Consider the following 25,024-nt stretch of genomic DNA (forward strand, 5'->3'; position numbering starts at 1 on the left):
AAAAATACATCTGTGTCCTTTCATTGCTGTCAGTCCCTCGGACAAAAATAACTCTTTACTTCTTATTCTTGTATGAGTCCTAGTAGAGTCTCCAGGCATTGGTGTCCAACTCTCCTTTCCTTGCTTTAATAATCTCAATTTTTAAAACTTCTGTTTCTCCATGGCCAACCAAGAGAGCTCGGGTTTGTCTTGTCCATGAGGACTGCCTAACACATAGAGTAGCCACTCAAGAAACACTTGTTGATGGACACACCCTTAGGCTGTTCTCCCTAACTCTACCCATGCTCTACCGCAGACCTGCTATGCAGAGAGGCATAGAATTAATAAAGTCCTGGGTCAAGCGGTCCCCATTCATACACACCTCAGCTTTCTTTTCAGGGAGGATGAGGCCCTTTTCTGTAAGGCATGTGAAGGCTGGAGGGTTCTGGAGACTTTCAGTTTCTTCAGAGACCCAGCAGAAGGAGTAGGTGCTATTGGTCGGGTTCAGTATTGTAAAAGTCCTGGCCGAGGGGGGAAGAATCGATAGCAGAGAGTGAGAGAGGGGCTTGAGGATTAAGAGAAACTTTTCTAGACTGTTCCCTAGCACAATTCCTTTATGTGGGAATCAGAACTGTTCTGAGCACTTCGTTGCTGCAGAAACAAAAACTGCATCTCACTTGGGGATCCCAAGTGTGGCTAGAGTTCTGGACTTTGGAATAATAATGACACCAAGGGCTCTTCTGTTCCAGTGATCCTCTGTGGTCAAGGCAGTGGTCAGGGATCCTATTTTTATGTCTTCCAAGTTTTCCAGAGTGTCAAAACCAGGGAGACAGAAGACAGCTTCCTCACGGAGGCAGTTCTCTGAAGTCAGACCCCAGGACAGCAAGCGTGCTTCTACGTGTCAGTGTAGCTTGCTACTCTGAGTTTTTAGAAGGACTGACGGATATGAACTCAACTAGTGCAAACCTAAATGACTCACCGGAGATACTTCTCTCCTATGCCCACGCTGGTGAACTCAATCACCCGGGTGTTTGGATCCGGAGCCCCACCACGAGGCCCTGGGAGATCTGGGTTGCGCCGATGACCGCTGATGTAGTCTGAGTCTTTCAGGTCAAAATGGCAGAAGGGCAGGGAGCTCCGCCCTTTTGCTGACAGGACTGGGCCTTGCTCTCCAGGTGGCAGGTTAGGAATCCTGAGGGGATAAGGTTATTTTGATCTATTTTTAACTTTTTAATCGATTTTTGCTTTCGTGGTTGTAAATGAATGTGACACCCATCAGAATGTGAACTCCATGAGAGCAGAGGCTGGGTCTGTCTCGGTCAGCAATATAACCTCAGTGCCTTGAACAGTACATGGTACATAGTAGGTGGTCACTAATTAATTGTGGAGTGGATGGATGCATGAATGGGCTGAGTATGAGAGGCCTGAATTCTGGTTCCTTCTGTGTACCTTACTATGGCCTCAAGTTACTTCCTTTGCCAATGGTGAGAAAACCTCCCTGCTGTAAGGTCAGCACAGAGTCTTTCCCTCTGGGCTCTTTCATAGGCATCTAGTGGGATACAAAAAAGGACTCAGACATCCTTACAAAACTACCCTGAGCTCCTTGGAGAAAGCACACTAGATGTGAGCAGACCTCGAGCCCCAGCACCAAGCTTAGGTGGCCCAGGTGTGGGAAAGGTCCCTGCAGTGTGATTGCAGGGTTTCTATAGGTCTTATTGTTCACATAGGTCTCTGCCACCCTATGCCATGGATCACAGACTTCCTCTAAGGTAGGTGTTCTCCATGGAGCTGGCCGGGGAGTGGGTACCACATCAGGGACTTTCAATGCCAGATGTTACTGGATTGACTCTCCTCTAACTGGACCTGGGTCCCATCTGTCCCTCGCTTACTATGTACCAGGTCCACCTCCTCCATCGCCACCACCACCTAATGTTTATTGTACTTATTGCGTGCCAGGCACTGTTCAAAGCTCTTCACTTGAATTAGCTCATTTAGTCTTCACAACTCCACAAGGTGGGTATTGTCATTTGCATTTTACATAGGAGGAAACTGAGTCTCAGAAAAGGTACAAGAAAGCTTTCCCAAGTTCATGCTTGCCCCAGGACTGGAACCCAGCTGGCTGCCCACCATCCTGTTGCCCAGTGGAATCCTGTATGTGGCCGGGAAGGGGAGGTGGGCGGGAGGCAGGGTCTACAGAGGGTTGATGAGCTATACAAAAGAATGGATTCTCCTTGTCCTCCAAAGGGAAATGTGGCAATGTGGGGCTGAGGAGGGGTCTGGGGCTGGAAAGAATGGTGGGAGTGGTGGGACAGAAGAGGGGCTAGGAGCTGCAGCGCTTTGTGCTGGGAGATCATCTCCTTACTGGCAGAGAAGATTGCTCTCGAAGTCTCCAACCTCCATTGGGGAGAATTTCACTTTGAGCTTCTGGGTCTTCCCCACGGGCACCATGCCTGAGACGGGCTCCACAGAGAAGGGTGGCAGGGAAGCTTCGTTCCAGTGGTCCATGGCACTGTCCAGGGTGCTGCCCGTGTGCAGTGTGCCCTGGCTAAGCTGGTCATTTTGGGAGAAACCTGGGGGCAGATAGAGCGCCAGTGATATTCTGCACCTGCCGTGGGAGGGCAGGTGTAGGGCAGCCCACTCACAGGCCCTAGGCACCCTCTGTGGGCTCACCTCTGCTAGCAGGTATACTTTGGGCCCCAGGGCCCAAAGAATGGGCTCCCACCTCTCACATGAGACTCATGAAAAACACTTCCATTAATTACATCAAGTTTTCATGTTTGTTTTCTTTTGGCTCAAGGGGGTGGGTCAAGTAGATGTCTGTGGGTCACGTGCCTCAAGAATAATGGGCTGTGAACATAATCTTTGGAGAATCATTGCTTTAAAGTAGGGGTTCATAATCTGGGGGCCCATGGAAAAGGGCTCATTAGGAAGGTCTGGGAAACTCCAAGTTGAAAGAGAATTAATGGATAATTGCCCACTAAGTGTTGGGCTCTTTTTAAAGTGCAAATTGGGCATGGGTGTGTATTTTCCTGGGGAGACAGTTCATAGCTTTCATCAGTTTCTCCAAGAGTCTGTAATCTTCCAGAAGGTTAAGATCTAAAAGAAAAGATTCCTAGGGATCTGTGTGGGCCCCAGGAAGGCAGATCTCAGCTCTTGAGTTTCTCAGGCCCTTCTGGCTCTGCAGATGCCAGGAGGCCTCTGCTCTGCTTCTCCTTTGCTTCTTAGGGGGCCGTTGGAGCAGTGCTTGCTTCTCCATGAACAAGCCTCTTGTAATAACTGGGGACCCAGTTCAAGCCCTGGGTTTTACCCGTCACCGCACTTACCTTGGTTGTCTGGCATTGCAAAGCTGACAGCCTTTGCCGTCTCTTCTGAGATCCAGCTGAATTCCAGCTGCACATTTCCTGAATTAATCAGTTCAAACCTGCAAACAGATCAGGGAATGGAATTGAGAAACGTGCTTCAGATTTTTGTCCTGTCTGCACATCATCTGTACCGTTAACTTTTTTAAGTCACTTCGTTTCTTAAATATTTCTTCAAAGACAAGTTTTAAGCAATTTTATCTGAAGTCATGCATGCGATATACTTGTTATATTTCCTTCTAAAACACACACACACAATATATATATAGCTATTAAAAGTAAAAGTATGCAGATGTTTAGCACTTAAACCATCTTGCATACTACTGGCAGCCTGTGCAGTGAGCTCTCAGCCTGCATCATGGTAATCCTGAAAAATTCCCATGAGAGAGGAAACAAACTCTATTTCACAAGACAGCACCTTCCTCGGGTGCAAATTCCAAAGCCTCTCCTTTCCTGAATCACTTTCCACCAGAAACAATGTCCTGGTGGTCAGAAACCATTTGACCCCTGCCTCAGATGTCTTCACTGGCTGAGACACATACTTGTCTCAAATTCTCAATTAGTGGAGACTTTTCTTGTCTCAAGTTTCCCTGCTCTAAGACAAGAACTGGGAGATAGAAGCTTTTTCTGGAATCACGATTAAACTTGATCACAGTCACAGCAAGAGGATGAGGCCCTGATGTAAGAAAATGGTTGTGCAAGAGAAAGAAACACACACGCTCTTCCCAGTTTTAGGGGAGAAGTAGGAGCTGAGAGTTGCGGTGGGGCAGTAGGTCTAAAGGTGGGGTTTAGGGGTTAGATTCCCATTATCCGGTCCAGGTAGACCATGTAGCTGTGCCTGAAGTCAAGGTGCTTTGGCCTCAGGGGCTTGTGTGAATTTATGGATTGTGTGAATTTATGAGCACTGGTCTTTATCCTAAAGCAAATTTTTATAAAGAGGAGAAATCTCAGTGGAACAGAATACTTTTAGTAAAAACGCATTCTTGGTTTAGGTCCAGGAGTGAACAAATGCTCTGTAAAGGGCCAGATAGTAAGGTTTTTGGCTTTGCGTGCCAGAGATTTCTGCAGCAACTGCTCCCTCTGCTGTGGAAGTGCAGACGCAGCCGTGGACGATAATAAACAGACGGGCACAGCTGTGTGTCCACATAACTGTATCTATAAAAATAAGCAGCTGGCTGGGTTTGGTCCACGGGCCAGAGTTTCCTGACCCCTGCTGTAGGTGAAATGGCCGTCAGCAGAAGATACCACTTCCTGCTTCCTACCTTTTGGTTCTATACTAATTTGAGAGGACGCCTTAAGTGCCAAACATGCAGAATGAGTTGAACAATTTAATTACTAATTTTTACAGTGCAGAAATGTCAGTGGCTTACGCTTTTGTGTTTGTAATTCTCAAAGAACAGTCACAGGCTTTCTCTCTGTCTATGTTGCTCTCTCTGCCTGAAGGCCCTTTTTCTCACTTCCTCACCTGGCCACCTCCTATTTCTCCTCCAAAGTTCAGCTGGGCCACCACTCTGTCCACACTTGTCTCTCCCTATATCTTGGTCTGCTTTAGGTATGCTTCCTGCAAACCCAGAGCACTGTACTGCAACCATCAGTTGAACTATTTTCACCCATTCCCCCAACACCCACTACGAGCTCTTTGAGAGCAGGACCCACAGCATCCTTGTATCACCTGAGTGTGGATAAAGGGTTAACATAACCCTTTCTCCTTCTAAGGACAATTTCAACTTTGAATTAATTTTCTAGTTCTGTTTCCGTGGAAGCCTGGTAAGAGAGAAATGTCAGCCATATTATTAGACAACTTTGTTTATAGTAAAAATGACGCCTGATTGGTAACTTGCTTTGGGCTGGACTGGGAAGAATCGTGATTCCCTGGAGGGAGGCCATAGCACTGGGGTTCTCTGAGTGTAGTGACTCTTGTAACTGGGCACGTCCCTTGCAGGGATCCTGGAAGCTATAGCCATGGAGTGGTTACGAGAAATGTTGGCTTCTGTTGGTCACGGCCTTCTAAGCTAAGATGGACCCCATGCCCGCTAGCGTAGGTATTGTCCGAGCTGTCACCTGGGGCAGGGGCAACAGGAATAGTTCCTGGGTGGTGATACGGGCTGTTGCAAGGACTCTTCCCACCGAAGCCCACTGCCTGATGCCACCTTCCCGGTAAGACTGTGTTTCCAGGTCTACACCTTGATTTCAAGTGTGAACTTCAATAGTTTTGTGGGTCTGAATGTTTCATTGGACCTACAAAGACCCTCTGGTGCGCAGATGTGATGTCTGGTCTACGCTGTTGTGGACACTGAATAAATGTTTGATGAAGGAGCCAGTGAATGATGGAGTTAAAGAACTTCTCTGAGAGTGTCAGGAGGCTTTTGATGACTCACTCAAACACTCGGGTCTGGTGAACCAGTGTCTCCTTAAAGTGTACATCGCTCGTCTGGCACTTGTATGAAGCGAAATTCACGTGGGCACTGATCTGCAGCTGCAGTTCTTGGTAGTTTTCTTCTAGTACTGAGTAAGCAGGCTCAGGATCCGTCTCTATCACCTGTAACAAAGGCAGCCGTGTCCTCAGTGATGCAGAGACACCTGCCTCACAGGAATAATGGGGAGATAAAACAGTGCTTCCTACCCAGGCAAATGAGAACCAACTCACAGATTCAAGTTCCAGAAGAAATGATGAGGCCAAACCTAAAATGACTCAGAAATAGGAAAGGAAGAAATTGAACAAGAAATTACTGAGAGCATCACGACTGCACAGGCATGAGTTTTGGGGTCAGATACGCTCCAAGAAGGTAGAATAAAGGAAATCATACAGGTAGGAATAGATATTAATGAAACAGAAAATAAATCTAAAACAGAGAGGACCAATGAAACTAAAAGCTGTTTATTTGAAAAGATTTAGAAAACCTGTGGTGAGAATGATCAAGAAGAAAAAAAGAGAAAATACACATCAATATCATAAATGAAAAGGGAGATATCACCATCCATCCTACAGACATTTAAACAGACGATAAGAAAATACTGTGAATAATTTTATGAAGATGCGTATGAAAACTTAGTTGAAGGGAAAATTCCTAGAAGAATAATTTAATAAAATGGACTCAAAAACAAATTTAAAAAACCTAAAGAGTCTTATTTCTATTAAAGAAAATGAATGGTAGTAAAAAAAAAAAATCTTTAAGAAGACCTAAATAGAGAGATATACCTTGCTAGTGGAAAGGATGAATTATGTTATAAAATTATCAATCCTTCCTAAACTGATATATAGATACAATCCAATTCCAATCAAGTGTCCATCAGGGTTTTCACAGTACTTGTTTAAATGGATTAAAAAATTATTTAGAAAAGTAAAGGGCCAAGAATAAGCAAAATACTTCAGAATAAAACAATATGGAGATAATCATGAAAAGATTCATGAAAGTCAAAATATGAGTGATAAATATGGCAAGCACGTTTGCAGACAAAGACAGGAATAAAAGAGTGTATCAAAAATAAAATGACTAATACTCTTATTTTTCTAAGATAATACCCAAGTGCTTTCCAAAGTGGGCTGTACCAATTTATACTCCTACTAGCAAAGAACCACTTTGGAAATGCTTGGGCATTTTCTTGGGAGGCTGAGCATTCACACATCCTGTGACTCAGCAATTCCACTTCCTGTGACGCAGTTTAGGAATATAAACTCCTGCAAATGAACACCGTGTGGCATGAACTATAATGCTCACAGAAACACTGTCCACAGTAGCAAACCCCAACTAATTTTCAAAAGAAGAATGGGTAAACAAGAATGCACTTCTATATAGCAGGGACACGGGGGTGCTACAGCCGCCGGCCACGATACAGATGACCACACGCAGTGACCTTTAAAAAAAATAAAGTTAAAAACTACACCTAAACAATATGCTTTTTAGAATGCATAGGTTAATTTTAAAAAGAAATAAAAACAAAAATCAAGGGAATGAGATCCCTGGGTAGCGACCACGTCTTAGAGACAGGCAGGGGTGGGATGGCTGAGAACCACCCAGGTAATCCTGGTTATACTTCCTGTGTTGGGTGTGGGTTCGTCCCTGTTTATTATATTATTAAAAAGAAACCAACGAAGGGATAATTAAAGGAGGGGCACGCATGGACCAAAGATGGGATTCTGACACAAGAAATAGATTATAATTAACTTAATTCTGGACACTGAGGGGAAAAAGGAAGTAGCTAAAAGAATAGCCATGAGGTTTCTGAAGAAGAAAGAGGTGGGAGGAATTTGCTCAACTAGAAACTAGATATCAAGACTTAAATGAGAGGGACTTCCCTGGTGGTCCAGTGACTAAGACTCTGAGCTCCCAATGCAGGGCGCCTGGGTTCAATCCCTGTTCAGGAAACTAGATCCTGCACACCACAAATGAAGATCCCACAAGCCACAACAAAGATCCTGCATGCGGCAACGAAGATCTTGCATGATGCAACTAAGACCCGGTGCAGCCAAATAAATAAATAATTAATTAATTAAAAAAAAAATCCTTCAATGAAAGCTCTACCAATTAAGGTGTGTGGTTTGTGTGGTCCATGTAGTGTGGATGGCAGGTGGCTTGCTTGGAAGTTCAGTTCACCGCTTTGGAAACCCAGGTCAGGTGGAACAGGGACCATTTCCTTTATCCATGAAAGAAGGAAATGATGAGACACTGAGCTTGAGGGCAGAAGGCATCCAAGCATGGCAGGCCTGGCCAGACTGGGGCTTGGTGTCCCTACTCACTTTTTGTTTTGTAGTGAAAGTCCCGGGCGTGTTTCTGAGCACATCCACCCACTTGACCGTGCGCATGCGGTCGTCCCAGTCGGGGACCTGGTCTGCAGGGAGCTGAAACATGATCTTGGAGAGCTTGCACTCGATCCCCATCTTCTTCAGGTTGATGGGCACGTCTGACTTCATGGTCACCGCTATGTCCTTGGCACAGCCAGGGTGGAGGTGGCCCAGCTGGGGAAGAGCCTTGCGTTAGTATTTTGGGGAGTTCAATCCTGAGGACTCTTGATGCCTCATGGTCCCACTCTAGGGGCAGGGTCAAAAGTCTTGGCAAAAAATAATGCATCATTCAAGCCCGTATACGTAGACCATCTTAAATAGGTACAAGACGTTCTTAGATAGAAATTTAATCATAAGAACAAGAGCAGCTGGGCTTCCCTGGTGGCGCAGTGGTTGAGAGTCCGCCTGCCGATGCAGGGGACGTGGGTTCGTGCCCCGGTCCGGGAAGATCCCACGTGCCGCGGAGCGGCTGGGCCCGTGAGCCATGGCCGCTGAGTCTGTGTGGCCGGAGCCTGTGCTCCGCAACGGGAGAGGCCACAACAGTGAGAGGCCCGCGTACCGCAAAAAAAAAAAAAAAGAGCAGCTAATATTTACCAAACTGTTACATGCTTCAGGCACTATACTAAACCTTCACAAAATTCTACTAACCCCCACGACAGCCCTATGGGATGTACAGCTACCACCCCTATTTGATAGACAAGGAAACTTGTAACTTGCTCAAGGTCATACCATTAATGTTAGAAGATCTGGATTCAGACCCAGGCAGTATGGCTCCAGGTACCACACTCTTAACCACCTGTACTTCTCAATCATATGACCTATACAAATTATGGACCGATGTACACAGTACCTTAGCAGTTCTCAGAGTGTGATCTAGTGACCCTTGGGGGCCCCGAGGTCTTTTCAGGAGTTCACAAGGTCAAAACTGTTTTCATCATAATACTAAGATGACATTTGACTTTTTCATTCTCATTTTCTCGTGAGTATATAATGGAGCTTCCTAGAGGTTACATGACATATGATATTGCATCAGATTGAATGCAGAAGCAAATATGAGAATCCAGCTCTCTTCTACTAGGCCAGATATTAAAGGGACTGTAAAAATGTAGAACATTGCTACTCTTCTCGCACAATTTTGTTTTGGAAAATAAAGCCGTTTTCATAAAAATATGGTATTTATATTAACATGTAATGGGTTTGTTATTATATTTTAAATGAACAAATACATGTTTTTAAAGATTCTCAGTTTTAACTTCTAATGTAAATATTGATAGACATAACCCACATAAACAAAAGCTCTTTGAGGGTCCTCAGTAATGTTTAAGAGTATTAAGGAGTCCTGAGACCAAAAAGGCTGAGATTTGCTGAAGTGTTCCAGATATATGGGAAATCCAATTTGGTTTGTAGAATAAAATCATTTGTGATTGAACATGCATAAATGCACATACACATACCAAATACATACTATATATAGTCCTATATATAGAGTCCTTTCATGTTTCTAATAGATAAGAAACCCCTCCTCCTCTGGGAAGTGAAGGGAGAAGAAAGTTTAATACTTCCCAAGGCTACAACTATGTGTGTGTGTGTGTGTGTGTGTGTGTGTGTGTGTACACACATGGGTGTACACCCGAGTGTGTGCCCGTGGGTGTGTAAATGGACCATAAGAAGCTTATCTCTACCTTCTTTGACTATCACTTCATATCTCTCCAGGAAGCAAAACACTTCTTCCTGAGAGCACCCTAATTTACAGGTGACAAAGTAGGGTCCCCAACCCTCCTCGCTCCAACCCCCTAGAGTTCTGTGCTTGAACAAACTCAGTGGCTGAAACAGAGCAAGAGGCCATGGATACATCCAGTGTCCAGGGAACTCAGAAGTGAGCTGTCTATGAAAAACAAGTGCTGGCCAGAGGTGAGGCTCTGCTGCCACGTGGTCCTAGGCCTTGTTCGAGGTCGAGCTTTGGTTAGCAAATCGTAAAATGTGTGCTGTGAGACACTCAAAGAAGGGGTTAGAAAATTCCAGGTAAAACAAAGTTGACTAGGTTTTAATATGCTGAAGGGCATCTAGAATCTGTAGGAGAAAGATGTAACATTTTCTAAATCTCTGTTGTCCACAAAACCCACCACCCCCGTTTTAGCTTTTGATGAACCACTTTTGCAGGAAAAATGCTCCAAAGAACACACACCATGGGGGACACAGGTCTACACGTGGGGACGGGAAGACTGGGACCTGTCTTCATCCATGGAGGTCTCCATGGAATTCCTCAACATCAGTCTTGGTGACCTCATTCTCTGCTCTTAGGCCAGAGGGGACATTTCTGGTACCAGGTCGGAGTGAGGGATGCATCCATCCCATCCTATGTATCTGTGGGAATGGGCCGACAATCAAACTGGGGTTGGCTCAGGCCTAAGGGAGTGCAGAAAACAAGGACTGGTTTTCACTTACCTGTGGGGAGAAAGAAACTGTGGCTAAAAGGGGCCATTCGAACCGTATCACATTCACTTGGCTGTGATTAGTGATTGTGAAGCTCACGTTATAGCTGTTTCCAATGTGGCAGTCCCCAAACTGGATGTGGTTCACCAGAGCAGCTAAGGGACAGAAGCAGGGGGCAGTGAGTCCCCTCTTGCCTCCTCTGCAGGCTCACTTCCCCACGGAGGCAGGTCCTAAAAGACATTGTGCCTCACCCTCATGCAACCCCACCTTCCTTGGATGGTTACACTGGAAACGCCTGGAGTCCTTCGCCAGCAAGCTTTCTCTCCTATAGTCTACTTATCCACCCATCCATCCACCCACCCACCCACCCACCCACTCTGGCCCTCACCTCCATTTGTACAAAGGAAAACATAGCTCCCCACTGCCCGCCCGCCAACTCCATTTGTTTGGTGAAACAGTACTATTAAGGGCTGGAATTGCCACACAGAATACACAAGCCCCCATTAAATTTGAATTACAAGTAAATGATGAGTAATTTTTAGTATAAGTATGTCCCATGCAAAATTTTGGGACACAAATACACTAAAAAAATGGGGACTGCTGTGTTCTGACTTTCTAAATCTGGTAACCCTATTGTAAGTATGAAATCTGATGTCTGAACTCGGGTTCACTGCTGGCTCCTGCTTGACCCCTGATAAGAAAGATGCCACCCTGTAGCTACAAACAGAGGTGAAACACCAGATACATGAGGAGCACTGATTTTAACCCATGTTGTACGAACTGCCTAGGGCTACACTCCAGGACTATAATTAAGCTCCGAGAGAAACTGTGAGACTGTGTTTATAACTCACTTCATAGCAGTCAGCCACACAATTAGGGTGTTTAGCAAATGCATTTTGATAATAATGAAGAGGTAAATATTCTCCTACCCAAAGAATATCATCAACCAAATGAAGCCGCAGTGCTTGATAAACCGCAGAGCAGCATGTCTTAAGCTCTAATGTCCACACAGGTCACCTGGGGATCTTGTTAAACGCAAATTCTGATTCAGTAGGTCTGAGGTGCTGGGGAGGCGTGTGAAATTCGCATTTCTAGCAACTCCCAGGTGATGCTGATGCTGTAGGTTCTCAGCGCATTGAGTAGTGAGGCTGCGGAGAACGGTCTTCTAGAGGTGGCACAAACCTACACCTTCTCTAATTAAACCAGCCCGCCATTTCTCTTAGAATGTCTAGGGTACATGATACGGATGAAACAGAGGATGCCAATGCAAGCCAGCTAAAAGATACAGACAGGGAAAACTACAGAGAGACATGTATTCACTTTTCAGCTAATCTGGAACTTGAATTTCTCTTATTAGCTAAATGGGAGTTTGAGCTCAAAGAATAAGTTCCCTAAGGGACAGACTCTCTCATTAATTACTCTTTGGAACTCCAGACACATGCACACTGATGCTCCACAACTGTTCTTTGAGGGAACACGTGGATGAATGCAGTGACTGAGTCAGGCATGCGGGAGCATACGGTAACAAAGAGGAGATTCAGTCCTAAATTCCCAGGAAGCTAGCCAACCTGTTATTTAAATTTCATTCTTATTTAAAATGAACCACAAGCCAACAGGTGTCAACACCTCACTGCTGCTTCTCTCACCTGCCACGAAGTCTTCCATCCTGTTTTCCTCGATGATCTCAGAGATATCTGAGGCCTCCTGGCTGGAGGAAGCCACCAGCCCGTGGATGTTGTCCAAGGTGATGTCATCCTCGTACCCCTCTCCCACCATGTGGATGACTGTCTCCTCGTACCGGTTGTTGATCACTGACAAGTGGATGTTGCCGGCCATTCTCCCAACCTTCTGGGAGTGGAAAACAACATCAAATTCAGCTGTGTCTCCAGGAGGAACAACCAGGGAGGCTGTGTGAGCCTTCTTTGCTGCAACGAGAAGAGAGAGACATGATCTAGAACCAGATTAAAGGAAGATGTATCCATAAAGACCTGGACTCAAGGGATAGCAGCCCTCATGTGGGAATGAGCCTCGCCTAGAGAGGCATTGGTGACGAGACTGGGCATCTGACTCTGGCTGGGTATACGTTAGTCCTCTAACAAAAGAGCTACTGGGACCCATTGCTCTCTAGCAGATATACTTGCCCTACTTACCTTTTGCCTGTGGTTTGTTTTCCTCTATGATGTAGATGTAGGAGGTGGACGGCTTCCCCTTCAGGGAGAAGACTCCTAGTTGGTCCTGCAGGTCAACATGCAACTGGCATAAGGGAAATAAGATTGAGTGTTAAGCTTACAGGCTGCTCATGAGTTCTGAACTGCAGTGAGACACTGTGCTGTTGGGGGAGTACCCAAAAAAATCATTGAGCCCAGTGCCCACTTTTTTGAGTTTCTTACTAAGAGAGATATAATAAATATTATACCTGGAGAGGACAAACAAAAATTTAGCTCAGCCCTTGCTATTCAAATAAGGAACCAGAGGTCCAGACAGTATAGGTGACTTTGGGATTACCCAGTCAAAATGGGGTTGCCAAGGCCTCTGTTATTGACAGAGGCAGTTGTGAAATATACACTAGACTAGTAAAATGGAAATGAACAGTCGTCATTCTGTGAGGGCCTGAATAATGTGAGTTCCTAAGAACCAGTATCTACTAGGTACTAACACATTAGTTGCCTGAGAGTGTCCTGCTGAGTGTCCTACCAAGATAAGAAGAAAACCAAGGTGGACATCTGACGTACCTGTAGAAAAGGGATGCTTTATAGCCCACTGGAAGCCATGTAGCTGATTAAAAAAACCTAAAGCCATATATCATATTTTATGTATGAGGAACCAGCAGACATTTTTAGAAGATAGTAATGCTGGCACCGTCATGAATAAGATTGAACAATATAAAAAATGAGGCACGAAGAAGGAAGAAATAGTGACATCACACAGGAAGCTTCTGAGATAAAAATATATATATTTAGAAATAAACTTAATAAGAAACTATACAGAGGAATCATATGAAAAAATATTGACATAAAAGAAGATGTAAATAAATGGGCTGGAATCCTACATGTTGTTCCTGGTGGAGAGCCTAAATACTCTAAAAGTAGCAATTCCCTCCTAAATAATGCATAGGAATCCCAGTAGGATTTTGTGAGGAACATTATAAAATGATGTCTGACGTTCATCTGAGAGACTGTTAAAAAATCGCTAAGATTAGAAAAACAGGGAATGGGTGCTAATACCTTTTATAAAGCTACAATAATGGAAACCATGCAGGGTAATGGTAAACTAGGAAATATTGACTCAAGACAATAAAGAAATGCAAAACAAAAACCAAACAAACAGCCCCCCCCCATCCCCCCCCACCCCCCCCCCGATTTCAGAAGCATCACAGAGCTAAGAAGATAATGAAGAGTAACCAGACCAAGATCTGGAATGTCTAGAGAGGCCAGCCTAACTTTCTGGGCTGTTTTTTTTTTTTGCGGTACGCAGGCCTCTCACTGCTGTGGCCTCTCCCGTTGCGGAGCACAGGCTCCGGACACGCAGGCTCAGCGGCCATGGCTCACGGGCCCAGCCGCTCCACGGCATGTGGGATCTTCCCGGACCGGGGCACGAACCCGTGTCGCCTGCATTGGCAGGCGGACTCTCAACCACTGCGCCACCAGGGAAGCCCTCTGGGCTGTTTTTGACCTGGGTCATTTGCCAGTCGGGAAGAGGCAGATGGGAGGCTGAACTGTGCTTTTCTGACGGTCTCTTGGTGTTAAGAGGGCAAAAGTCCTGTGAGGGGTGGGAGTGTTTTCTTTGCTCTAGACTAGGACCCCAAAGGTCTGCACAGTAAGACAAAAGTTAGGCTGGATATAAAGCAGCTCTCGCAAGGACAGCAATCCTGCTCAGAGTTGTCTGTCTAACACAGAAAATCTCAAGCTCTAAAACCAGTTTAAGGTGATCCTGTATTTCTAGTGCCCCCAAGTGCTAGGTAGAAGCAAATGCAAATTGCCTCTGAATAAAAATACATCCTTAGCCTAATTATTTCTAGATTAACTTTTCAAATATAATACAACACATGATCAAAAATAACCAGGCACATGAGGAGACAAGACAACATGGGCAAAAATGAACAGAAGCAGCAGATATCAGAATTAGACCCACTGGGCCTTCAGATTTTGGAATTATCAGATTTTGGAATTATAGACTGCAAAATGGCTGTGATTACTGTGTTCAAGAAATAAAAGTGACAATTTTGGCATGAAACTAGAAATCATAGAAACTGGTTATACAGACTTGAAAAACAATCTAATAAAAATTCTAGAACTGAAAAATATAATAACTTAAGAACTGAATGGAAGGTTTAATAGAAAACTAGATATAGCCAAAGGGAGAGTTAATGACCTGAAGGCAGAACAAAAGAAATCATGCAAAATGAAGCCCAGAGAAAAATGGATGGAAAATATAGTGAGGTTGTGAGACACAGAGGATATAATGAGAAGACCTTCCATACATTGACGTGGCTTCCCACAAGGAGAGACGGAACAGAATGGAATAGAAACAATATTTGAAAATACATATAGGAATTTTCCAAAATTGACTCAGAACATCAACTGCAGAGTCCAGAAGTCTGGTGAATTCCAAGAAAAATCAATTAAAAGAAATCCATACCTAGACACATCATAGTAAAACTGCAGAAAACAAATACAAAGGTACAAAGCCAGGGGAAAAAGACTGCCTTAGAGGAACATTTTTGACTTATAAGCTGACACCTCAGCCATAACAATGGAAACCAGAATACACTGGAATAATATCTCCCATTTGCTGAAAGAAAACAACTGCCAACCCAGAGTTCTACAGCCAGCAAAATTTACGTTAAAAATAAAGGATACATTGAGATTTTCAAATAAAAACTGAGAGAATTCACCACTAGCAGACTTGCATTAAGGAAATATTGAAGAGTATTCTTCAGTAGGTAGAAAAAGGATCTCAGATGGTAGGTTGGAGATGCAGGAATGGAGAGCAATAAAAATGGTAACTTCTGGGTGAAGCTAAATGGGTCCTAACCACATCAACAACGACAGTAATAATGTCTGGTAGAATCCAAAGCCCTCCACAAACTGTCTCCTCACGCTACCCTTCTATTTTTATCTCTCACTGTTCTTCAACCTATACCCTATGCTCTCACAAAGCTGGTGCTTACTAGTTCCTATTTGTACCTTATAATTTTTTTTTTTTTTTTTGCTTCTGTGCCTTTGTCTTTGCAGTTTTCTTTCTCTGCCTAGGCGTCACTCACCGCAGTGCCCACTTACGAAGCCCAGCTATACCCTTCGACGCCCAGCTCAAATGTCATTTTATAGTGAAATTTTCCTGGATTCCCCTAGATGGGAGTAGATTATTTTCAAAAGTCCTACAGTTCTTTGTATAACACTTACACAATTTATCACTCTTTTTTTTTTTTTGTAAAATAAAAACATAATTGCTGAACCAAAAGTCCCTTCTGATGTTATATCTCTCACCCCTGATGGAGTTCCTTTCTTTTTTCCTTAGTACAAATGCAATGTTCATTACAGAAAAAAAGTGAAAAAATAAGGAAGACACTCAGAACACCCATAATCCTACCCACTCAGCTTGGTGTATCATCATTGCTCACTGCCTTGCACAGTAATTATCAGTGTACCATGTATCAGTGTACTATGTAATCAGACCACGCCTAATTCCCCTCTGAATGTCCCATGTTTTACCCAGGTTAACGTACGAGGAACATCAAAGAAGCCCTCACGAGTGAGGGATGGCAGAAACCCCAATGTCAGAAGTCTTGCTTCTAAATGATTCTCCCTTTTCACCCCATGCTTCGCCCTCCAGCAGTACCTTGGCAGGGATGGTGCCACTGTTCTTGAGGACAAGAGGCAGCGTCTCTGAATGACCAAGCAGAAGCCTCTTAAAGAGGAGCAAGGGGTTTCCATACTGGTTGTAGAGAATCGGCCGCACAACGGTCACTCGAGGGAGGTTCCCCTCTCCAACAATATCAAACGTGAGGCTTTGATTCTTGGCCAGGTTGCTGCAGGGAACAGAAAGATCAAGGCCTGTCAGCCTAGCACGGCAGGAATGACATTGCACAGAGAGTGTGGCCTGCTGCCCTGCTGGAGGAGGGGGAGCTGGGGAGCTGGTACCTGGGCAAGCCGTCCAAGGTGGCCTCAAAGATACACTGGTAGGTCTGCATGGTCTGTGGGGTGAAGAACACCGTGGCAAAGGCATGTGAGCGGCTGGCAACACACATCTTGTTGGGTTCCACTTCAAAGATGTCAGTGATGCGGGCAAAGATCTGGATGGGGGCGGGGAGGAAGCAGGGATCGGGGTGTGTGCCACTTTGCATTTGCACAAGGCTTGCTGCTCGCCTCTACAAGCCCTGCTGTGACATCTCCCTCCTCTAAGCTCTGCAGTAGGCATGTCCCACTGCTTGCACAGTCATGATTCTGGAAGGAGCGGCCTGGGTGCTCAGGGACCCGCCCCTGAGCAATAATCGGCCAGACCTGTGATCTTGGACTCAAACAGATGAACTAAACCATATCTCAGATAGTCAGATCCCCTGGCCACTCCACCACCCCCCACACACAAATAAATTAAGATGCCAGAGACCCCTGGTGGTTGCTGACGTGGGGCTGAGCTGGAAGCCAGACTAGAGAAAGGAGCAATGGAGACGCCATGTGTGAGAGACACGTGGCTCCTGGCAGATGGGGAGCCACGGCTGGTCTTCTGAAAGCTGGATTTCGGGTGACAGTTCCAGTCCCACAGACCTCTGGCTACACGCTGTGTTCTGCCCTGCGTGTGAGGTCTTGGATTCACTGAAGCAAACCTTGCTATGCTGGGGCCATCTTGAGTGGGTCTCTGCTCCTTCTAACTCCAAGAGCTTTGGCTTCTGCAGCACTTTCTCTGCTCCTGTCTTAGGCCAGTGTTTGGGGAAGACGGTAGGGACTGTAGGGACCCCTGGAACGGCCTCAAAAGGATTTTTTATTCTCACGGGAGGCAGGTGGGATTCAAGACTGACTATTCCTTCTTGTGCTTAAGCTGAGAGCATAAGGTTTCTTTCCTCTTTCCAAGGAATAATCTGCAAATTAAGGAGGAAGATGACAACATGATGCCTGCAAATCCCTGTTAAAAACCGACCTTTGTTTAGAAATCAGGCTTGCTCACTTTTTATGTTTTTAGAACAGAATAGGGAGAAAGCTGCCCTTTCCTGTCCCCAAAAGGTCAGAAAGTGATAACAGTCTCTCAAGCCGTCTCTCAACTGTCTGCGGTGACAGTCTCCCGGAAATGCACACTACTTTTGGCTCTAGACTAGACCAGCCCTCTCGGCCATCTCCCTACCGCCATCAGCCATGAGAACAAGACCAACTCTGGGGCACAAGGGCCACCTGGGCCGAGATTCTACCTTCGGGCAGAGAACTGATGTGGCTGAGCTGACACTAGGCAGTGTTTGCAGTACATCGACTGGAAATTACGGGTGAGTGAAACCCACTGACTTAGCCCTCTCTTTTGGTACCCTGAATTTTCTGTTCCACTGCGAGGGAAAAGGGTCTCAGTATGGTCTGACTTAGATAGGGAAGGCAGTTTTGGTCTGGAAGACCCTGAGATGGACACTTATTATTTACCTTGCATGTAGATGAAGCTTGGCTTTAAACCAAGCCTTATATCCCTAGGCTCTGGGACCTAGGGGAAGAATTCAGCATTTCTGAGCCTCAATTTCCCCAACTATAAAATGGGGATAATAATACAAAATCTGCTACTACAAACTTCTGAGGATGAAATGAGATAATAAATGAAAATCACTTAGCACAGTGCTCGACATACAGCAGGAGGTCAATAAATGCTCACCATTTCACCTTACACTTCTAGTCTGACACCCCCCAAATCTCCCTCGCCACCAACATGCCACCTGAGCAGGCTTCATGACCCGATCTTTGGCTCTCCCCACAGTGCTTTGTCCCGTAGACACGTGAGTGTCTGATGGAGGAGTGCACTGCTCCGTCGCGTGAACCAGTTTATCAGAGAGGTACCCAGAGGAGACGCCCACTGGGATAAACATATGCCCCCTCATATAAATTCCAGGGGGCCTGAGAGCCAGATAATCCCCATTCACAATACAGGCTCCAGAGCAGGGGTTTCCAAGAGCTCTTGCCCTGGCTTTATGCCAACCATGGTGGGCCGGGGCCACTGGGGCTACTCACCTTGTTGGAGACGGGCTTAAGCACAATGTTCACGTCACAGGCGATCTTTCCCATGTTGCAGATCTTGAACCGAGCCTTGGCCTGATGGCCCACCAGGACATTGCAGAAGATGAACTTGTTCTCGTCCTCCACAAACAGTCCCCCGCTCTCTATGGTCTGCAGGATGCTGTACAGGTTGGCGCTGCTACAGATTCGGTGCTCCTCAAATATCAAGGTGGTGTTGTCGGTCACGAAAGCTGGGGAGTGGAGGGAAGGCTGTGAGATGAAGGCTGAGAGCTCGATTCCTGCTCTCTGCAATTCCTAATTTGGAGGTTTAGACTCCAGCAAAGGACAATCACAGAGGGGAATTCACACAAGAAGGTGTGAGGGATGGGACAAATTCTGTCTTCTCTTCCTCTTTTGGACTGCTTTTGCTGGTCTCAACCACCTTTTCTTCCCAATGGTAAGGAGGATAAGATCCGGGGTGAGCTGAGGAAGGGAGGAGGCATTTGGCCCACTTTGGTGAGAGGCTGCAGGGGACCTACAGCCAGAGCAAGAGGAGCTGTCTCCGTGCTTCATCTGAGCTCTTTCTGGGTTAAAGTTGTAATACACTCAGTCATTGACCACTGTTCTCTGTGCATATGTTACAGGGAGTGGCCTGGCCATGAGCAGGATTCAGTGTTTCTGGGTTCTGTGCCATATCCCATTGTACCATCATTCCCAGGTAACAATATCCATCTGAGAATCCCAGACCAAACTCAGGAAGACCAGGAGTTTAAAGCTGCACATCCCCTTCTAGGTGTGCATGCCCTGTAAGTCTATAAGGAAAAATATGGCTGAAGACACCACAGGAAGATCTAAGGTCCCAAAGGAAGAAGCCCAGCCACGTCTATTAGGCATCTGCAAGGGAGGGGGTTCTTACAGAGGAAGGAAGGTCTTTTAAGGGGTGCTGTCCCATCTGAATGCCCAGTACCTGGCTGACAGGCTTCGGCCAACAGGCTGTAAGGAATGCCAGTGGGCTGGTCTCTTGGGTCTCGGTCAGAGATATCAATCGCTAGAGATTCCTCACATCTTCCCACAGGGTCAGCCACACAGTCAACGGTCACGACCTGCATTCCTCCGGAAGAGATGGAGCCAAACCCAGGGTACACGGTGAACATGCCGAGGGTGCAGCGAGCCTGCAGGAAGGGTGGGAGGGGCAGGAGGGGCAGAGGCAGAGTGGGTGGCAGAGTCTGAGCCCTTCCACCAGAGTCATGAGATGGTGTCAAGAGGGACTGGATGTGGGGGGGGGGGGGTTGGGGGGCTCTCGCCACAGGCTCTCTCTGGGCCCAGCTCTTCTCCTGGAGGCAGGGAGAGTCTGGGGGGGCTCCAGGGACAGGCTTTCTCGGCACTTCTTTCTATGCACATTCCTTCTGAACAGTCATGGTTAAGTGGGGGTCTAAGGGAACAGACACATTCTACATAGTACAACACTTACCCAGATGGGAAACAGGGGTTAGGATTATGGACTTTTGAGTCAGATGCTCCTGGGTTTGAATCGCAGCCCTGCTGCGTATTAACTGTTTGACCTTGGACAAGTGACTTCTCTGAGTCTTAGTTTATCAGTAAAATGAAGCTAAGCACTTTACCCTGAGAGCACCGGAGGCTTCAATAAAAGAATGTGTATGAAGCAATTAGCAAAGCATCTGTGCTCAAAACATGGGGTGTTATCATATACTTCTCTGGTTCTTAGGAGCTTCCTTCCTTTCTTATTTTTTTGCCCTCAGGCTTATTGAGATATAATTGACATATAACATTGTATAAGTTTAAGGTGTATGACATGATGATTTGATACCTGTATATATTACAAAATGATTACGTCAATGACTTTTAACAGCTACCAGGAACAGCAGGATTTCATTCCTCCATCTTTCTGGAGCCCCTCCCTCCATACACACCTTAATTGTAGTGTTCAGCATGTTGCTTGTCAATTGCTTATTTACCCTCTGCTTTTTATAAGTGTTTAAAATATTTCCTCTACATCCTTTTAGAACCACATCAGACAATGTTATAACTTTTTCTTTGATAGACGTAATTTAGAAAATTCAAGAGGAGAAGGAAAGTCTATTGAATTTACCCACATAATTGCTTGCCATGTTTTTTCTTCCTTCTTGATGCTCCATGATTCCTTCTTTTATTGTTTACTTTTTGTTTAGAGAACTTCCTTTAGCCATTCTTTTAGGAGAGATCTGCTGGTGACAAATTTAGTTTTCCTTCATCTGAGAAGATTTTGATTTTCCATTCATTTCTGAGGGATATCTTTGCTGGATATAAGATTCCGGGTTCACAGTGATTTGCTTTCCACACTTGCAAAATGTTGTGCCATTTCCTTTTGGCCCCTCTGGTGTTTGGTAAGAAACCTGCTGTCATTTAAATAGTTTCCCCCCATATGTAAGTATGTAAGGAGTCAGTCCTCCCTCATTGCTTTCAAGATTTTTTGTCTTTAGTTTTTAGAACTTTGACTATGATGTGTGTTGGTGTGGATTTCTTTGGGTTTGTCCTGTTAGAGATTTTCCCAGATTCTTGTATTTGTAGGTTTAAATATTTGCCAAATGTGGGAAGCTTTTAGCCATTTTTTTCCTTGAGTACCTTTTCAGCCCTACCTACTTCTTTTTCTTTTCTTTTCTCTCCTTTTTATTTATTTATTTGTTTTTTTGGTGTCATGATCTTTATTTATTTGTGGATTTATGTTATTAGTTATGTTTTAGGACAAACATGAATTTCCATTCTTTGAAAACAAAACAGTTTTGTAGAGGTTTATTCTGAATTATTTTACACAAAATAAAAATAAGGAAATATTTTTGTACATTCACATGATAGGACATTTCATAGGAATCAAAATTATATTTATGAAAGGTTTTAATGACTTAGGAAAATGCTTATGAGAAAGGTAGGTGAAAAAATAGTATAAAGTTATTAATATATTACCTCAATTGTGCACATATGCCAAATATTATCAGTAACTAACTCAGGGTGATGGGATTAGGCATTGTTTATGCTTCTTTCTATCAATATTTTACTTTTCAACTAGAGTAAGAAAAGACTATTTTCCTTTTATAACAATACTAAAAAAACACTCAATGAATGAAATAGATAATCAACAAGGACACACTACATAGCACAGGGAACTCCACTTAATACTCTCCAATAACCTACATGGGAAAAGAATCCGAAAAAGAACAGACACACATGTAGGTACAACCAAATCACCTTGCCGCACACCGAAACCAACACAACACTGCAAATCAACCATACTCCAATATTAAACAAAACAAAACGAAACACTAAATGAGAGATTCACAAGAAAAAGCCTCCATCTATGGTTGCTTTCCATTTATCCAAAGAGATGAGATGGAGAAGGCAACGTACCAGGTTTATTCAGGCTGATCAGTCCCACCAAAGGGAAGAGAGGCAGCATGCTCAACTCTCCCCACATATGCCTTCCTAGTTTGGCTCCTAACCCTTCTCCAAAAAATCTCACTCCTTCTTTCTCTCCTTTCAATATCCCCTACCCTGACCCCCCCCCCCCACCACAAATTCCATCAGACTTTTCTCCAGGGTAGAATGAGCTAGTCCACCATTGCTCGATGACCAGTTATCATTTTTCTTCATTTGCATATGCTTTTAAAATAGCGTATTATACATCCTCCGTATTATACATACATATATCCTATAAGGACATTATAATATCCTTAAACTAAGTGGAGACTCTGTAACAGAGTTTGGGCTGAATCCTCTGCTCCATTTGCTTGAATGCCAACTGTGTTCTTTCCTTACTTTACTGGTGAAGTAGTAGCTGGAATGTAAACAGCCATCCACGAGCACCTCCTCCTTACCCTACCTGTGTCTATACAGGGACTTTCTGACCTTATTCTCTCAAATGCACTAATGTAGTATATTTCTAATAACATAGCATACAAATTTTTACATTATTATAGCTCTACAAACACTGTAACCCAATAAAGGTTATTTCTTGAACTATTAAGCAACTTAAGTAGCGTAATTACTAATACATTTCCCTCTTTAATACAGTACACTTTCTTTCTGAAGGTAAGAGTGGAGAAGTAGAGCAGAGAGGAAGGAAGGAAGAAAAGAAGAAAGAGGAACCATGGAGAGCGTCCCAAAGTTGTAACTAATTTGGGAAAGTAGCATAAAATAAAGCCTCTCCAAAGTGACATAAAAAATAGAATGCTTCTATTCTCTTTGTGTCACTCATCACCCAGTAGTCCTGGGAGGCCCTGAACTGCAGGGTAGGAACCCCTGCTTGAAGCAAAATAAGAAAGAGTATTGCTACACCTTCTGATCAATTTTAATTAGTGCTGTTCATCATATATTTTTAGCTTTTTGAACACATGGTTATTACATTAAACCATGTGACTTCTTTAGTCAATGAATTGTGAGCAGAAGTAAAGGGCGTCACTTTCAAGAGGTAATTTTAAGAGACAATGTGTAATTTATCACACTGTCCCCTTCTGTCTGCCATGGCAACCCAAAAGCCTGGGTCTGAGTGTAAGGGCAACCCACCGCAGTGTCCTCCTTCCTCCCCCATAGACATTAGTGAGAAATACTGAATAGAATTTTGTTGTTTAAAGCTATTGATAACTTTTAGGGTTGCCTGTTACCATGAGAATAGCAGACCCTGACTGATACTAATGCCGGTTTAAGTTAATAGCAAACGCTGGCTTGCTCCGCAGACCTACCTATTTCCTACCTCTTTCTGGAACTCTGATGACAGGGTTGTTAGATTTTTTGTTATAGTTCCACAGGTCCCTGAGGGTCTGTTCACTCTTTTCCCATTAGACTAAACAGACTTTCAGTAGACTCAAAACAGTCTATTTTCTCTTTTTCTTTATATTGGGCATCCTAAGACACCTAAGATTGGACATCTCTTGTAAAGATGTCAACATCCTAATCCCTGGAACCTGTGAATATATTACCTTACATGGCAAAGGGACTTTGTTGATATGATTGAATTAAGAACCTTGAGATGGGGATAGTATCCTGTACTATCCTCGGCCCAATGTAATCACAAGAGTCCTTAGAAATGGAAGAAGCAGACATAAGAGAGTTAGAGGGAGATGTGACTATGGAAGAGGCTGGAGTAATGTGATATGAGAAGGACCCGATCCACCATTGTTGGTTTTGAAGATGGAGGAAGGGAATCATGAACCAAGGAATGCAGGTATCCTCTAGAACATGGAAAAGGGAAGAAAGTGGATTCTCTCCTAAAGTCTCTAGAAAAGAATGCAGGTATCTTGCCAATACCTTGACTTTAACCTAGTGAGACCTGTATCAGACTTCTGACCTACAGAACAATTTAAACAAGGGAAACAATTTGTATTGCTTTCAGCCACTAAGTTTCAGGTGATGTGTTATGGGAGCAATAGGAAGCAGACACAGGAATTTCTATTTTTCTGGCTTCAAGTTCACTGAGTCTTTCGTTTCCTCCATTCTGTTGTTGAATCCATCCACTGAGTTGTTTTTGTTTGTTTGTTTGTTTGTTTTTTTGTGGTACGCGTGCCTCTCACTCTTGTGGCCTCTCCCGTTGCGGAGCACAGGCTCCAGAAGCGCAGGCTCAGCGCCCATGGCTCACGGGCCCAGCCGCTCCGAGGCATGTGGGATCTTCCCAGACCGGGGCACGAACTCGTGTCCCCTTCATCGGCAGGCGGACTCTCAACCACTGTGCCACCAGGGAAGCCCTATCCACTGAGTTTTAAATTTTGGTGATTCATCTTTTTCAATTCCAAAATTTCCATTTGGTTCTTCTTTATATTTTCTCTTTCTTTGCTGAGACTTACTATATTTTTATTTCTTCCAAGTATATTTGTAATGGCTTTTTGAAACATTATGCTGGTTGCTTTAACATTTTTGTCAGATAATTCTAACATCCTGGGCATCTCGGTGTCAGCATCTATTGCTTATCTATTTTCACTTAGTTTGAGATCTTCCAGGTTCTTGGTATGCTGAGTGATTTTCAGTTGAAACCTGGATATTTTCGGTATTATATCATGAGACTCTGGATCTTATTTAACTTCTGTTTGAGCTGGCTTTCTCTGACACCACTCTGGCAGGGGAGGGGGGTAACACTGCCTTGTTACTGCCAGGTGGGGATAGTAGTCCAGATTCTCCACTCGGACTTCTTAGGGTGGGAGTTCCAGTTCCCCACTAGTCTTTGACTAATATTTCCCTTGTGGGGAGGGGTAAGAGTGTCTCATTACTGTTCTGCTGATTCCATGGGTTAGGAGGTCCCCTGGGGG

General features: G+C 44.5%; 1 protein-coding gene across 1 annotated transcript in view; it reads right to left on the reverse strand.

The window, feature by feature from the left end:
* The window catches only part of HYDIN (HYDIN axonemal central pair apparatus protein), a 433,086-nt gene that overhangs the window by 33,573 nt on the left and 374,489 nt on the right, over positions 1-25,024 (reverse strand). Inside the window, exons 60-72 of the mRNA XM_073796828.1 lie at positions 19,702-19,906; positions 18,750-18,985; positions 16,695-16,846; positions 16,393-16,582; positions 12,705-12,807; positions 12,201-12,479; positions 10,567-10,709; positions 8,077-8,295; positions 5,717-5,877; positions 3,303-3,400; positions 2,342-2,549; positions 959-1,171; positions 362-500 (exon numbers count right to left, since the gene is read on the reverse strand). Of these exons, the coding sequence (XP_073652929.1) occupies positions 362-500; positions 959-1,171; positions 2,342-2,549; positions 3,303-3,400; positions 5,717-5,877; positions 8,077-8,295; positions 10,567-10,709; positions 12,201-12,479; positions 12,705-12,807; positions 16,393-16,582; positions 16,695-16,846; positions 18,750-18,985; positions 19,702-19,906 (2,346 nt within the window). The remainder of the gene's footprint in view (positions 1-361; positions 501-958; positions 1,172-2,341; positions 2,550-3,302; positions 3,401-5,716; positions 5,878-8,076; positions 8,296-10,566; positions 10,710-12,200; positions 12,480-12,704; positions 12,808-16,392; positions 16,583-16,694; positions 16,847-18,749; positions 18,986-19,701; positions 19,907-25,024) is intronic.

Source organism: Tursiops truncatus, chromosome 19 (assembly GCF_011762595.2).
Source record: "Tursiops truncatus isolate mTurTru1 chromosome 19, mTurTru1.mat.Y, whole genome shotgun sequence".
NCBI lineage: Eukaryota > Metazoa > Chordata > Mammalia > Artiodactyla > Delphinidae > Tursiops > Tursiops truncatus.